At 42.0% G+C, this 14844-nt stretch overlaps 1 protein-coding gene across 1 annotated transcript in view; it reads right to left on the bottom strand.

Moving 5' to 3' along the window:
* The window catches only part of SYDE2 (synapse defective Rho GTPase homolog 2), a 32185-nt gene that overhangs the window by 13622 nt on the left and 3719 nt on the right, over positions 1-14844 (bottom strand). Inside the window, 2 exon segments of the mRNA XM_029959730.1 lie at positions 1252-2351; positions 10786-11511. Coding sequence (XP_029815590.1) covers positions 1252-2351; positions 10786-11511 — 1826 coding nt within the window.

The following is a 14844-nucleotide window of genomic DNA, read 5'->3' as shown; positions in this document are numbered from 1 at the left end:
GATAACTCAGATCCCAATCGCTTCATTACCAGCATTGCCTTGATTACCCAATATCATTTGCGTGACTAGGTGCTAATAAGCCCAAAATAAAATGCTGAAACCATGGGACACATACATTAGAAAGAATAAAACTCCTCTTTTCCACTGATTTGCATAATGTTAGGAGAAGCATTCACAATAAGAATCATATAGTTATTATCAGCAGTGACTTTCAGCAAAAGAACCATACAGAAGTACAGTCTCTATACAGTTTATGACCTAGATAATAAACAGCAGAGGTAATCTCATCACACCTGGAAGCATATCCAACCTGTCAGCAATTTAAAATAGTAACAGTGGTAGGTGTGACTACTTCTCAATTTCACCTGACTGAGAACAGGTGTAAGAGACACCAAGGGCTCACACATGCTCTGGAACAGCACACAAGAGTCCTCCCACCAGCTGCAAATTAATTGCCGAGGGGAACATCTGGCTTTAGGACTATGCACAGTCCTTCCTAATAGACTCCTTGTCTAGCATCCATTAACTGGTGATTTGTTTCCATACCTTGTTTCTCACACATATTTTTGCCCATTAGGTTACATCAACCAATAAAACTCTACTGGGATGAAAAGACACTGGGCACTACTGCTTTACAGCAGTCTTAATTTGAGAACAACCTGAAGGAGCAGTGGTGTGGTGAAACAAGTAATTCAGCCCCTCAGGGTCTCCTTCCTTATGTTAATGCTGTGTACAAAGTGATGGCAGAGACGGGTCTTTGGTTTGCCTCAGTCTGCACACAGGTAAGTAAAGTTTTGATGAAAGACCTGTTCTTCATCACTGTGTCACTGCACACAGTTTTGGGTAGGAGGGAACAGTATATCATATTTTTGCTTTTAGACATATGTTCCTCCATTGTTCCACGTCTCAGAAATCAAGCATTTTCAAGTTCTCAGCTCATCTCTGCTTTTTGAGGGTGAGTCTATACACTGGGGGCTGGCAGGTTCATTTCACTATCCCTAGTCTTAGGGCACTGCTGGGAGCAGCTCCTGTTGTCAAGCATACTTCTCTACAAAGGCCAAGTTGGAAGCACTGACTGCATGCAGTCGTTATTCTTCCCACATTACAATGGCCACTGTTCACCACACAGAAGCAGCAAAGGAAAAAAACTGACATAGTGTTTTCGATTTCCCCATTTCCACTCACTGCTCACACTGCAACAACAGCTCAACAAAGAAATATTGACAAAAGAGATTAAAATATGCACAGTACCTGACAGCCTCTCTTTTCAATCTCCAGAATGCATTTCTGCAACAGAAGTGGCACCATCAAGCCTGCATTTTCCTTCTCTACAACTTTTCGAGCATCTACCCCAAACATCACGGGCTCCCGATCTGCATCAAGGCCATCAAGAGAGTTCTCCCACTGCTCCATGAGCGACAGCTTGACATAAATAAGCCCCCTCGGTTCCAGTTTGACAGCCAGCTGATGTGTTTTTGTGACTCGAAAGAGAGTGGGAAGAGCCACGGTTCCGTGACAACACACTCGATTTTTCCGTGGGGTGGGTTCCCAGCTGAACACCACCAGCTTTAAGTGCTGAGCATTTTCAATTTCTATGTTGAACGTGTGGTCCATATCTAGAAATGTTGTCCTACATGTAAGCAGGGCAGTTCTTGCTTTGTTTACCGAGTCAACCTGTATTGCACAAAAGACATCTTTTGAGTCTATTCGTGGTGGTTTTAAGTCTTCAGCACCATAAAAGTGAATGCTCATGAGTCCAGAGATGTACTGAGAGCACTTGGGCTGATCAGAAAAGTTGTAGTGTCTGAAGGCATCAATATCTATTTCAGTTTTACCACTGTTACTCGGAAGGCTCTCTTTTCCTTTCCCACACTTGGTTTCATGCCTGTGTTTACCTGATTTTGTTATAAGTTCAGGAGAGTCACCATCACTGAGGTAACCACCTTTGTTGAAGGATTTGGAGCTCCTTGAGCTCTTCTTTTTGAAGTTGTGTTGCGACGACACACTGCTGTCAAGATGGTAACGACTTATCACGTTCCTGCTGGCAGCTGTGGCTGAGTTTCCAGAAGATGGCAAAGACACTGTATGGCTTGTATCCCGGCAGCTACCTTTCAGCAGGGAAGGAGGATTATCTGAACTACTATGGCTTGAAGTTCCCTTGACACTCAGCTTCCTGCTCAGCTCTGGCAGCTTTTTCATTTTCATGGAAAGCTTCCTCACAGTCCTGGGAGATTTAATTCTATCAGGGAAAGGCCAGTTGATTGATCCGCTTTTTTTCAGAGGACTAGGACTTGGAGGAGAAACCTCTGTGGAGGGTATGTCAGCCTTGGGTGCAAGAGCAGCTCCAAAACCTTTAAAAGAAAAGAGAAGGAATAATCATTTCAAACTGCTCAGTAACTGCACTTCTTGACAACTAAAAAATAAATCCTGAACTAGGGGAAAACATGTTGATTTGTCATAACTTGATAAGCACAATTCATTCAGACAACCATCACTCATTCAGTCAGATGTTCACGAGCATTCAGAAAGCTGTGCTCTACTGACTCTTTCAGCCAAATTTGGCAATTCATCATCAAAAGCCAGATTTGTTCTGCTTTATGGAGATGAAAGGGCCAGAAACTACATATAAACAAATGAGCGATCTCATCCACTGCATTCAGCTCGATCATTTGTGCTGCATCCCCCATACCAGCACACACAGCTGCATTCCTGGGGCACAGGTGCAACAAAACCAGACTTAAATGGGAAAACACCAGAAAATGGCAAAGGCACCCTTGTCTACAAAGCAGTTGGCTAGACAGCCAACACATCAGTATTACCACTCCTCTTAGGCCTAGAGGAAAGACATTTGTGTCTAGTAAAGAATATGGCTCTTGTACATGTCCCTCTGTTACCTCAAAGAGCCCTAAATCTCTCCTGTGTAGATGCAGGCAATATTACACCTTTTCTTCTATTTCTCTCAGCTCCTTCTTTCTACTGCAGAACAGAAGAGGAAGAACACAACCAGGATCTATTCCTTCCAAAAGCTGCATCCTGCACTGCCTCATTTCTCTGCCTGCCAGCAACCTTCCATCTTTCCTGGCACTACTATCCCACAACAGGGCTTAATGTTAGACAGTTCCCAAGAGATGTTCCTGAGGGAAATCATCCAACTTTCGAGGTACCACCCCCCCCGCAAAGAACAAAACCAAAAAACAATTAAAAAAAAAAAAAAAAGACAACAAGGAAAAAAGCAGCAGGTACTGATGCTAAAGAGTGCAAAAGAAAAAAAGATTCCCTCAATTTAGCAGTAAAAGACAGCTAATTAAGGAACACAATCAGACATAAGCAAGTACTGCACACAGACAGGAACCTGTGGTTCACCTCATACTCAAGGAAATGCAAATACCAAGTTTTGCTCAAGCCATTCTCACTTTCACCAGCATGAGGCAGTAACGACTGCAGGAAAGGCAATCAATTTACCCGAGTTAAGCAAATGTGTAAGAGGGAAACTGAGGCCAGAATGATAGATATTAATAAAATTACGTGAGTACTTTCACCTAGTCACTTCTCTCTATCCCTCAAGAAACCAAGAGTGGCTCTTGCTAGCAACAGCCACCCCACTCCCTCATCACTTTTCAAACCTTAGCAGCTCCCAACAGGACTTGCCTGTGCAGGCTGAGGCGCTATAGAGCCCCTCAGCACACTGATCCTGTGTGACTCAATCCTGTGTGAGCTGCCTGTGTGACAGGCAGCTCAGAGAGACTCAATCACCTTTATTCATCCATCATTCCCCCTTGCTAGCCAGTGAAAGGGAAACTAGCTCTAGCTCCAACAGAATGGGTCGATTTAAATAACTTTTGCAGATAGTTGCTTAAAAGTGTATCTTTATAAAAGAAAGTTACAGTTATGAAGAATAATGCATAGAATCTGTTTTCCAGAGGAACAGAGGAAAATTCACTTAGTCCTTCATCTCATGGAAGTAGTTCCCTTGCAGGGGAAGGGCTATTTCTAGCACGCCTGCTGTGCTTTTCTGGCAAGCAGCAAGTTAGAAATGTGGTGTTTGATAAAAGTGCACAAAGCCCTCCCTTGTACTGAAAATCACTGCACAGTCCCACTGGTGGGTTGGCCTGGAGTGCTCTGCAGCAATCGGTGCCACGCTGTAGCCTCTAACATTAATCTTCCCTTTCTGTCAAAAGCCTCTGGCACAGGCTTGGAAAAGCAGGCCAGCAAATTAAACTTCCCCCCAGCTCATTAAAACCAAAGAGTCAATCTAACACTACAACTTTTATGTGTTCAACTTCTGCTGCGTTCAGCACCAAATAGTTAAAGTGAAATATGTGGCTGGAGGAAACTTAACAGTCGAGTATTATGCAGGATGGTATTCCCATCAGCACTGAGCCACATGTTGTTCCACTAAAGCCAGCAATGTGCTGAGGTATGCATGCAATTTTAAGAGAGTGTACATGACAACTCTGAACAAGCTGCAGAAGGAGTTGTAGCACAGTCCAGTAACAGTTCACAGCCTACCCATCTGACACAGCTTTCTCACAAGGGTGACAGGAACTGAGCTGTACCTCTTTCCTTGACCAGGTTACAAGACTGTGCTGCAAACTGTCCCTGTCCCCACTTGCTCTGCCACTGTACATCCCATCTCAGCAGTTAGACAATAAAAATATCCCTACAAAAGGGTGGTAGGAGGAGATGAAACATAAGAGGCACCTGTTGCACCAGGGCAGTTTGGGAACAGTTTTATATATGCAGCCGACTATCTGTATGTGTGTGTATAAAATTTATCTTTTACAGTGCGAACGCTCAATTCCTGGAACAACCTTGCCAAGGATGTGGTAGAGTCCCCACCACTGCAGATTTTCAAGATGCAACTGCACAGGCTGCTAGGTAGTCTCATCTATGCTCCCCCTCCCACTGAAGAGTGGGTTGGATGATTGTCTCATGCCCTCTCCAACCTGGGCTGTTCTATCAGATACTGTCTACTGCATTTCCCTTATGCCTTCTGGATGCTTCACAAACCCAGGCCCCCTTCTCCCACCCCATCCATCTCAGCATCCACAGGACAATCACTACTGTCCCTTCGGCCAAGCAGGCTGGCACTGACAGACCATACCCCTACACAACACTGCCCCAAGGGAAGAGAGGATCAGACTCTCTTAAGAACTTACAACACAGCCCCTGCCAGACATGTGCAGTGATTTAGCACAGTAAAAATGCTTGTCTGACCCTGTTTAATGCTGTTTACATGTGCTTGGGCACATATATCACTGTCACACCAACTGCCAGCAACACATGCTGTTTTACAGGCACATTTGACTACCCTATTATACATGTCACATTCCTCATTGCTTAAAGTGGGGTTTCTGAATCATTTTAATGTTCCTCAAAAAATATGTAATTTATTTTTGGGACAATAAGTTGAGGTGAATGAATAAGTCAAAAAGCTATCAGTTGTTTATTACAGCAAGCTACTGAAGTATTAAACAGCCACTCTCATAACTAATGGAAATGCTGACTTCCCACCAAAATAAACATGAGTGGTAGTTTAATTTTTCCTACCATTCTCCAGACATTAGAAATACACTACATCTAACACTGAAAGCATCTCTAGAATAATGGCATTAGCATTGAAGATCAAAGCCATTTCATTTTGAAAAGTGAAAAAAAAATACAGTTAACACTAGGTGGTTATAACTTTCAAAACTAAAGTGTCTCTTCTGCCTACACTTTTCATGCTTTTTTATTATTTTTTTTCTAAAATCAATCTAAAGATTAAGTGGGAAAATATATTAAAAGTGAAAAAGCGGCAAATCTAAACAGAAAAGCCCAAACATCTCAAAATTGTTCTCATGGCAAATAACGGTTGAGTGAAAAAGGGCTACTGTTTTTCTGTGGTAGATTCCACAAGAAATTGATCTGGATCCTCAACTGACACAAACAGACAGCTCTATTTATGTCAAAGGCTGTTAACTTCCTCAGGTGTAGGTATATTTCTAGACCTGTTCTGATTATAAAATTTCAGAGCAGAACTGTAAATGGCATTGAGAGAAGAATTCATGCTATATCAAATTCAAGGAACTTCAATTAAGATACAAGGAAAGCATCACCTATATCTACTTCAGCAACTGGGCAAAAGAAAATTAAATAAACTAAAAATAACTTTAAAAACTGAGATAGAAAGCAATTATTTCTATGTTACATCCTAATTACTTATATATGAATGGAAGAATCTCTGGTTTTAACCTGTAAAAAAAGTTTTACCCCTACATAAATTAAATAATTTGACCAATGCAGTCCCTGAGTTCTATCTCACATAATGCTTTAGAGTCAAGAAATGGAGAAATTATTAAAAAGATAAAACATAAAATCTCTAAGAACTCTGTAAAGATAGTTTGTTTTCTTCAAATACTATGCACATTAACATTAATTAGGCTGTGATGAACCCATCAACCCCAGGATCACTTTTATGGGAGCAAAAGATATAAAATAAATTGCTTTAATAGTGCATTAATTAAAATAGGAAGTGATTACAGCCTATCATGCAGTCCAAGAGGTGAAGGGCCTGACCATGGCCTGCTCTCCATCACAGGGGCGATCCTAGGAGCATCCCTCACAGGGGTACATCAGTACAGAGGGGAACAAACACTTTAGATCCCTGACCAGACTTGAAAGAGTCCAGTATCTACACAGAAGCATGGGTTTGTTGCAGATATTTTAAACATTAAGGATCCTGCGATGCTCATAAGCCACAGTTGGCTCTACTCCGATGCTGGAGCCACACCAAGACACTCGCGGCAGCACCGCAGCTGATGCCAAGCACTGTTTGTTCAGGCTGCTCTCACAAAGGTTTCCTCTCCTCACTGTGCCTTTCATGGCATGAAAAGCAGCTTTGCCCCTACTTCCCCTGTCAGAGGATAAAAACAGTTACCCAAGAAAAATCAGAAACTGAAAAAGGCAGTAACTATTTTAATTTAACCATTTCCACTCCGTAGCTGCTACATTCTTTTGCCTCTTTCACTAGCAGGTCTTTATAGTATTGTCGGCTCATGGATCAAAGACAAATGCATGAATAAGGCCTAGACCTTCAAAAGCACGTGCACAAACTCCCAAAAAAACCCACCGAAAATCTGGCTTCATCTCTGTAGGAGAAAGAGGGAGCAGAGGGACCTTTCTGCCACACACCTAACCATTTTGATATCTCAAACACCATGCAAATATTTGACATAAATGCTTTTCTGCCTCATGAGACCAAAGCTCCTTGTATTTGCAAAACAGTTACATCACAAAGCATCTTTCATCTGGAAAAAAATTAAAATTAAGTGTTTGCAATACATGGAAGGAAACTTGTAGATAGTATTTGCTGCCCAGTATACTCTACACATATTGCTGGAAGCTTGCTTGCAACATGTAAGCATGCAAAATATTTGCCTGCATTGGCCCCAAAAGGTGTACTTGGAAATCAGGATAGTGGTCACAGTCTAAGTGGAGAAAGAACACTGTAGTTTTAATACTATTTAAGTCAAGCTTCAGTTGGCACGTATCAGGGCTAAGTGGGAACATGGTATAAATCTTCACTTGCTGTAACATTGAAAAAAAAATTGTTGACAGAGATCCTTACTAGGATTTTCCATCCAGACTGCTACACAAGCACATTTTCAGTAGCAAAAGCACAGTCCTGGTAACCTACGATGCACAAGTCCTACCAGGATGTCTTTGAGATATACACATGAGATGATTCCATTGATTAGGTGGACGCTAATCCCAACAGTAATCCTCCCCAAAAGCAAAAATATTACAAATTCTTCAGAAGGCACTATTCAGAGTTCCACAATGTAAATCTATCACAGGAGACAACATTACAAAGGGGTGTTTTTCTTCAGCAATTTGCAGGTGATATAACTATAAAAACATAGAGTTAAATCCTAAAGAGTTGTAAAGAAAATTTACTTTAGCATTTTACAATGCAAAAGCCCTAGATACAGAAATTCTCATATTGCATTTATAACAAAAATATTACTATTTTCCAATAATAACCATTTGCCTGTGAAGGGAGACACATAATTAAAAACAGCCTCCAGGGTCCTTTGCACTTAAAGTGGTCTCCCACAGACCCAAGAGCACAAGCTGGCACTATGTTTCTACATTACTAATTTGGAACTAAGCTACCTTCTTACTCTTACCTTTGGGTGTTATAAACAAAATATAAGAATTATTTTCCCAAGCTCTGCTGTAAGGGCAACTTATTTCTAATCAGTTTCTTTTTAAAAGCCAACAAAGCCAGAATTATTCACTAAGGAATTACCTGAAAAATCCTGTTAACATAAATGGCATTTTCTGTAGAAAGTAGCCAGATTAACACTAGTAACTAGCAGTGTAAATTAAGACTGTGGGACAAGTTAGCACCTCTACAACCATGTACAGGAACTACCTATTTGCTGCTCTGTTTAGAAAGACTCCCGATAACTGAATTTTATAATTTACTTTTTCTTAATCTTCTTTCTAATAAAAAGTCTTAAAAAATAACAGAAAAAAAGAGAAAAAAATCCATTACCATTTTCTCTCTACAAAATTGGAAATCCAAATAAGGCAGCAATGTTTAAGGTTTTAAGGGTAAAAATGATTCCATTGTCCAAAGAAAACAGCAAACAATACAATGAACAAATACATGTATTTTGCTGGGTTTTGTACTGCCCCACTTTTTTCTGTCTCTACTTTCCAAAATCTAATATTTAGGCTCTAATGCTAACCAATATTGACATATATAAAATCGTACAGATAAGAATGGTATACAGTCTTTTCCCTGAAGCAGTAATTGCTTATTTGTCAGGAGTTACTGCTTAATGTACCCAGCTCTCTATGAATACAGACATCTATTTCATACCAGTTGTATAATTCAAACAAGGTCCTAACACAAATAAAGTTAAATTGGCCATGTTGCCCTTCATGCAGTAATTTTGTATGGATGAGCTGTCATTTTAAATTTGACTGAAGATAACTGTAGATACCTTAACCGGATTAAAAAGAAGAACTAAGCCCCTTCTCCATAATAAAGCCAATTAGTGAGCACCAGGGATCTACTTCATCATCAATTAATCTATTCAATGTGATCACCATCCAATACATGTAAAAGGAGAGCTGCATTTGAAGTACCTTAATTAACTCAATGCATAATAAACATATCAGGTGAAATTCATAACTTCTCTCCTGGTTTCATGAGACATTTGAAATAGGCAACTTTGCTTTCAGAAATAAATGCTTCTCCAGTATGAAAACAACTTTGGCATTTTTCTTCTCACAGAAAGAGATTTATTTCTTAAAAAAAGAAATAGTCATCCATGTATTGAGAGCAACCACCTAAATGGTATGCAAACAGTTTGTAGGACACACATGGCTTCCCTAAATAACCATGTTTACTGACTTCTACAAAGCGTCTAGAGCCCCCAACAAAGACAAAAATCTACCAAAGAACATATTTCATGTCTGGCAAGCAAATAAAACAGGTCTAAGTATTTAATGCAGCTTACGAAGTGAGCTATTTCTAAAAAAATCCCCAAGAACTTTAACACACTTTGCAACTACAAATATGCTTATATCTGCAGCATTTCCACAAAAAGAACAAAATGTGAGCCCCCAAAAGACCAAGTGTTTTTTGATTCCTCTGTTTACAGTGGTTGCTCTGGTGCCTTTGAAAACAAACCCTGTTCCCAGAAGTAATCTCTGCACCGGGAATCCAGTCACAGCAGCTCCTGACACACAGGGACACAGGGCCAGAGGCTGCCAGGATGGCAAGGCTGGATGGAGACAACTCAAATGCAGGCCCTCCAGAGGGCGATGCACACCTGGGCTTCCATGCCAATGTTTCAGGCCCTCACTAAGGATCGATGAGCCAAGCAGAAATACAGGCTCCTAAATGTCAGTGCTAAGAAAGTGTGAACTTTCTCCAAAGAGGGGGACGTGGAATTCCCTGTCTCCTGAACTTTAAGCTGTTTTTAACTTTGAACAGGATACTAGAGTTAAGGTCAAGATAATATAAGGCACGTAAGTAATTAAAAATAATACCTTTTTGGAAAGGGCTGGGAGGATTTTTTTCTGCCTACTTTTGTTTGGTGTGGTTTTATATTTGTTTGAGGTTTTTTAACAGACTGGGAAAAATCTTTAATAAGATGCTGAATTCACACACTAATGGAATTATGGAAATGAGACTATCAAACACTCAGCCAAAGATAACAAGGAACAAAGAGGCTGGCTTCTGAAAGTGAAAACCACTCTCCTCCAGTCTATTAGATTAGCCTGAGACAGTCAACAAGACAGTAATTACAGAAAGTGACGTGATGAATAGCATTTATATGGTCTTCCAAAAAGTCTTTATTAAAAAGTCCCAGACAGCAAGGTAAAGAAACTTGTGCAGACATTAAGTAGCTTTGAGGCTGGAATCTGAGGCCAGGGCTGGACACTAGCTGACAAAGGAAACCCAGTGTGTCCTCACATTACCAGGCTTCATCAAGCTCGCTTTGTAAAACCTTTGTCTTCAGTGAGGTGGGGGCCAAAGAGTACAGAGGCCAACCACACCTGGACATGCCATGAACAAACTGACTGAAAAACAACCATGCAGCTCCACACTTCACAGGTATCAGCCTCACAACCTGAGTCATTTTCAATGAACCTGACATGCATTTCCACCAGAAATTGGCTTGATAATGTAAAAGGAAGAGAAAGAGAAGAGACATAACAAGGGTTTATTATTCCTCTAAAAGACAACAGAGGTCATAACACTTATGTTCCTAACACTCTTACCTGTTGAAGGGCACTTAAAGGCAGGATTGTCCTCTGCTGCTGGCATACTGGGAGCCTTGCAGGTAAACTTTTGCCGGTGCTGCTGCACATGGTCCCCGGGATGTGCAGCATCGGCCTGACTCCCTTCACCAGGCTGCACTGTCCAGTTGTTCCCCATGCTCTCCATGGAGCGTGTGGGACCCTCATGGGGACTGGTGGCCATCCCAGAGTCACCTCCAGGGTGGGGTTTGTACCAAACTGATGGAGAGCCCACAGCAACAAGGCTATTTGCAGCAGAAAGGTGGACCCCCGGCAAGTGGGGCTCATCATCATCTTCAGGGATGGGGTTGTACCATATTTCTCCCTCATCATCCGCGTCATTGTCCTCACCCAAGTCCAAGGCAGTGCTCCTCGCCGTGGCGGGGCTCGCGGTGCTCGGCACGGCACAGCCTCGCACGGGGCGCTCCCGCCCCACTGGTGACGTGGAAGGAGCCCATGGCACTGCAGGTTCAGGCAGTGGGATGGGGGATTTGGGTGCTGGGATAACAGCCCCATGCACCTCCTTACAGGCATTTTCTTCTTCCAGAGGAGGGGGAGGCCGCCGGTGTGTGCTCTGCTGCAGCCAGCTACGTTTCTTAGAAACGGTAATGCTGTTCACCTGTGGCCTGTGCTCCGGGACCTCGCTGGCCTGGGGGCACTTGGGCTCCTTCCTGCTTCTCGAGGCTATGTAAACATTTTCTATTAAATCTGTTCCCAGAAAGACAGACAAAAAGAGAGGGAAAGACAAATGTTTAGAATATCGTTTTGCTTCTGACAAATACATTTGCTGTCATATAACACTTGCATTAGACCTCATCCGAAAGGACAAAAGATAAGTTGATATGATCATAAAATTAGATTTCAGCCTGTCAACGCAGAATGTGCACATAACTAATAAAGAGCCAGGCTTGTTTGGCTGTGTTTTTAACACCATGTAATTTAGATAAATGGCAGTGAGATAGCTCTGCTGAAAGGTCACGCATACTTCCACAGAAATGGCTGCTTTTTTCTGCCAAGTTCAGGTACAATTGGTTTGAAAAGCTACTACACAGTATTTCTCCAGTTTAGTTACACCAACAAAGAAATAATTCCTACCTTTGGTGTAACATACTGCTTAAATGTCTACAAAAACCCCCCACAGATTCACTTCTAGATTTCTATATAAATAAAGGCAAAGATATCTCTTGCACAAAAACCTTCAGAAAGGGCTGTCCTTACCAGCTTTATCCGACAATTAAGATAGAAGTATCCCCTGATTTGGGGGGAAATAAAACAAAACACACTGTCGTGAAAAGAAGGAAGGAGAAAGAAGAAATTTAGAAGTTTTTACACAACCAAAATTTCATAAAACTACTAAACAAATTCCACTGACTGCTCCCAAAAACTTGACATAGTTTCTTCAAACATTTAATTGTGCATTGAAAGAGCCCCTCACACTTGAGCCCCCTGTCAGAGCACATCGGAGCTCTGCTCAGCAGCAGTGCCATACCCCTGGCACGCTGCAGGGCACCACAGCCGCACGTCCCAGCCAGGGAGCTGGGAACACTGCACTAGGACTGGAAGGAAAGCTGCAAATACATCCAAATTAAAAACAGGAGGACAACCAAGACAGGGTATCCTCAGCCACTAAGGCTGAATGGAGATAACTGGGCTCTCATAAAACAGACAATTTGTTTTCATGTGAAGCCCTCTGCACTTGGAAATTCCAGATGGGAACAGTTATTTTTTACTGCTTGAACATTATTCCAAGCAAAGAATTATTTACACACCAATAATGGATGCTGCTAAAACACGGACACCTCTCTGGAGGACTCAAGGAGCAGCTCTGTAAATCCAACCAAGTTCACTGATTTAGAGGAAGACACGAAAGACTGTCATTTGAACACTTTCCCTTTGACCCTCTTTCTAGGTTAGTATTTTAATGGCAGAAGAGATCCTTGATAAGATCTGAAACACCACCATTTTATTTGATGAAAGATTCATCATTTGGCGATTTTTCAAAAGAGTAAGGTTTGCTTGTTTAGCTAAAATGCAACATAATCACTGTTTGTGATTTGAAGAATTAACTTGTTTCAAAGAAGTAACAAAATTAACCATGACCATTTTGAAGTCTGTGCACACCTCCACTGAAGTGTTTTGCTACACTGGGGCCTAAATTGGTCAGTTAACAGAATCTGAGGAAGACATGAACGCAGATCTCTGTCAAAGTTTCAGTGATTTGCTAGCAACCATATTCCTTCCCCCACCCACAGCCTGGAAATGTAAGCATACCATTGTAAAAGCTCCCCCTTACACACTTTCACTACTATTTCAATAAAAACTAACCAAAAGGAAAGGAAACTAATCTGCATTGGGCATAGGGCTATTCCTATGTTTCCAAAAAGTCTGTTTGGATTGAGGACTTCTCAGGCAGGCATCCTCCTGACAGTGACAAATAACCCAAAGTCCTTGCTTTTGTCCAGGGAGTGGTCCCTGATCTGGTGACAAAGAGATGGAGCATCCGAGAGCTGTATTTCTACAAACAAAAATATCTGCTGCTTCCTGCTTTGCTGTAGAAATGTGGGCCCTTCCGCACTGGTTGAGACAGCCCACAATTCCCAAAACAGTGAGCTCCTAAGAAGTGCAGTGTGCCTAAAAGTACACACAAGTGACACATCTGGCATCAGCCTCAGGCTGCTGTTCAGTCCCAGAAGCAGCAAACTCAACTTTATTTTCAACATCCATCCGGGTATCTTGATAACAAGCCATCTGCAAGAGCTTACTGCAGAAACATCAATAACCACGAACCTCAGCCCACTCCAGCAGTGCTGCTGCTTGCAGAGACACGCCACCTACCACAGGTCTCAAGTCGACCCCATCTCTGAATTAGCCAACATGCTGCCAGAGGTCACTGATTATAAATGCTCACTGAAATTCATCCAAATGATACACTTAAACATACATCTCCCAACTGCAGTTTCTGCTTTTGCTAACAATATTTGCAAGCACTGCTTCCCCTTTATTTGAACTTGGCCCTGATCCTGAAAGCCCTTATGCCTGTGTTTATTTTAGTAACACACTGCTTCATTTGCAAGTATCTGCACAACCAGTGGTTTGATATCACAGAGCAAGTTTTCAATGTTGTGAGCTGTTATAGGAATGAGTTGACTTTACACAAACACAAAGTTTTGAGAGACATACTGGTCAGGCACATAGTTTTTGTTCTAGAGCAATGTTTCATTCAGAAGAATGCTGCCTACTAACTATGAGTATTTTAATATACATATTTAATATATATTTGATATAGTTAAGACCAAGCCTCCACACAAATACAGAACATGGCAATGGTTCCTTCTCAAAAGGCTTCAATAGAGTGTTTAAGAAGAAAAAAAAAAGTCAAGTGTTCCCTTCACATTCCACTCTATCTACAAAAACCTAAATAAATCAGTATTTCAAGGTAAGCCATGACAGTAACAACACCTGTATGTTGAGAAACCAAAGATTCAATGTTTCAGCTCAACTGAGGTCAAAACTGACATTCTGCCGACTCCGTGGGCACAGAATACACCTCACCACCATACCATGCCCTGCTCTGCAGACTATGGAAGCGGAGAACAGCTTTTTCCAGCCTCTCCATATATGGATCAAACAATCCACAGTTCTCCTGGCTGATACATAAAACACGTTCTCTTTCACCAAGTTTCCTAGCAAAAGCGTAAAATATAACTACTACGTATTCAAATGGAACAACGGCAAAACTGAAAACCGGTCTGTAAGATTTCCAGCGCATCTTTAAAAACCGAACAAACCAACCAACCAACCCACCCCAGGAGCAAACAGCAGCCAAGCAGTGACAAGCAGCTGTAGGACACGAGAACGAGCTGCGACGCGCAGGCAGCGCTGGTCTAAACTCCAGAATCTCTCGCTTTAACGAGGAACTTCCACTCCCCGGCAGAAGCGCAGGCACCGACGGCACGGTGCCGACTCGACACCCGAGTTCCAGCCCGGCCCCCGCGCTCCGGGCAGCGGGCTCGGCGCATCCCGGTGCTCGCGGGGCTCCTC

Source organism: Manacus vitellinus, unplaced genomic scaffold (assembly GCF_001715985.3).
Source record: "Manacus vitellinus isolate BGI_N305 unplaced genomic scaffold, ASM171598v3 scaffold_21_pilon, whole genome shotgun sequence".
Taxonomy (NCBI): domain Eukaryota; kingdom Metazoa; phylum Chordata; class Aves; order Passeriformes; family Pipridae; genus Manacus; species Manacus vitellinus.
The sequence above is the reverse complement of the archived record's forward strand: the minus strand, read 5'-3'. Positions and strand labels throughout refer to the sequence as shown.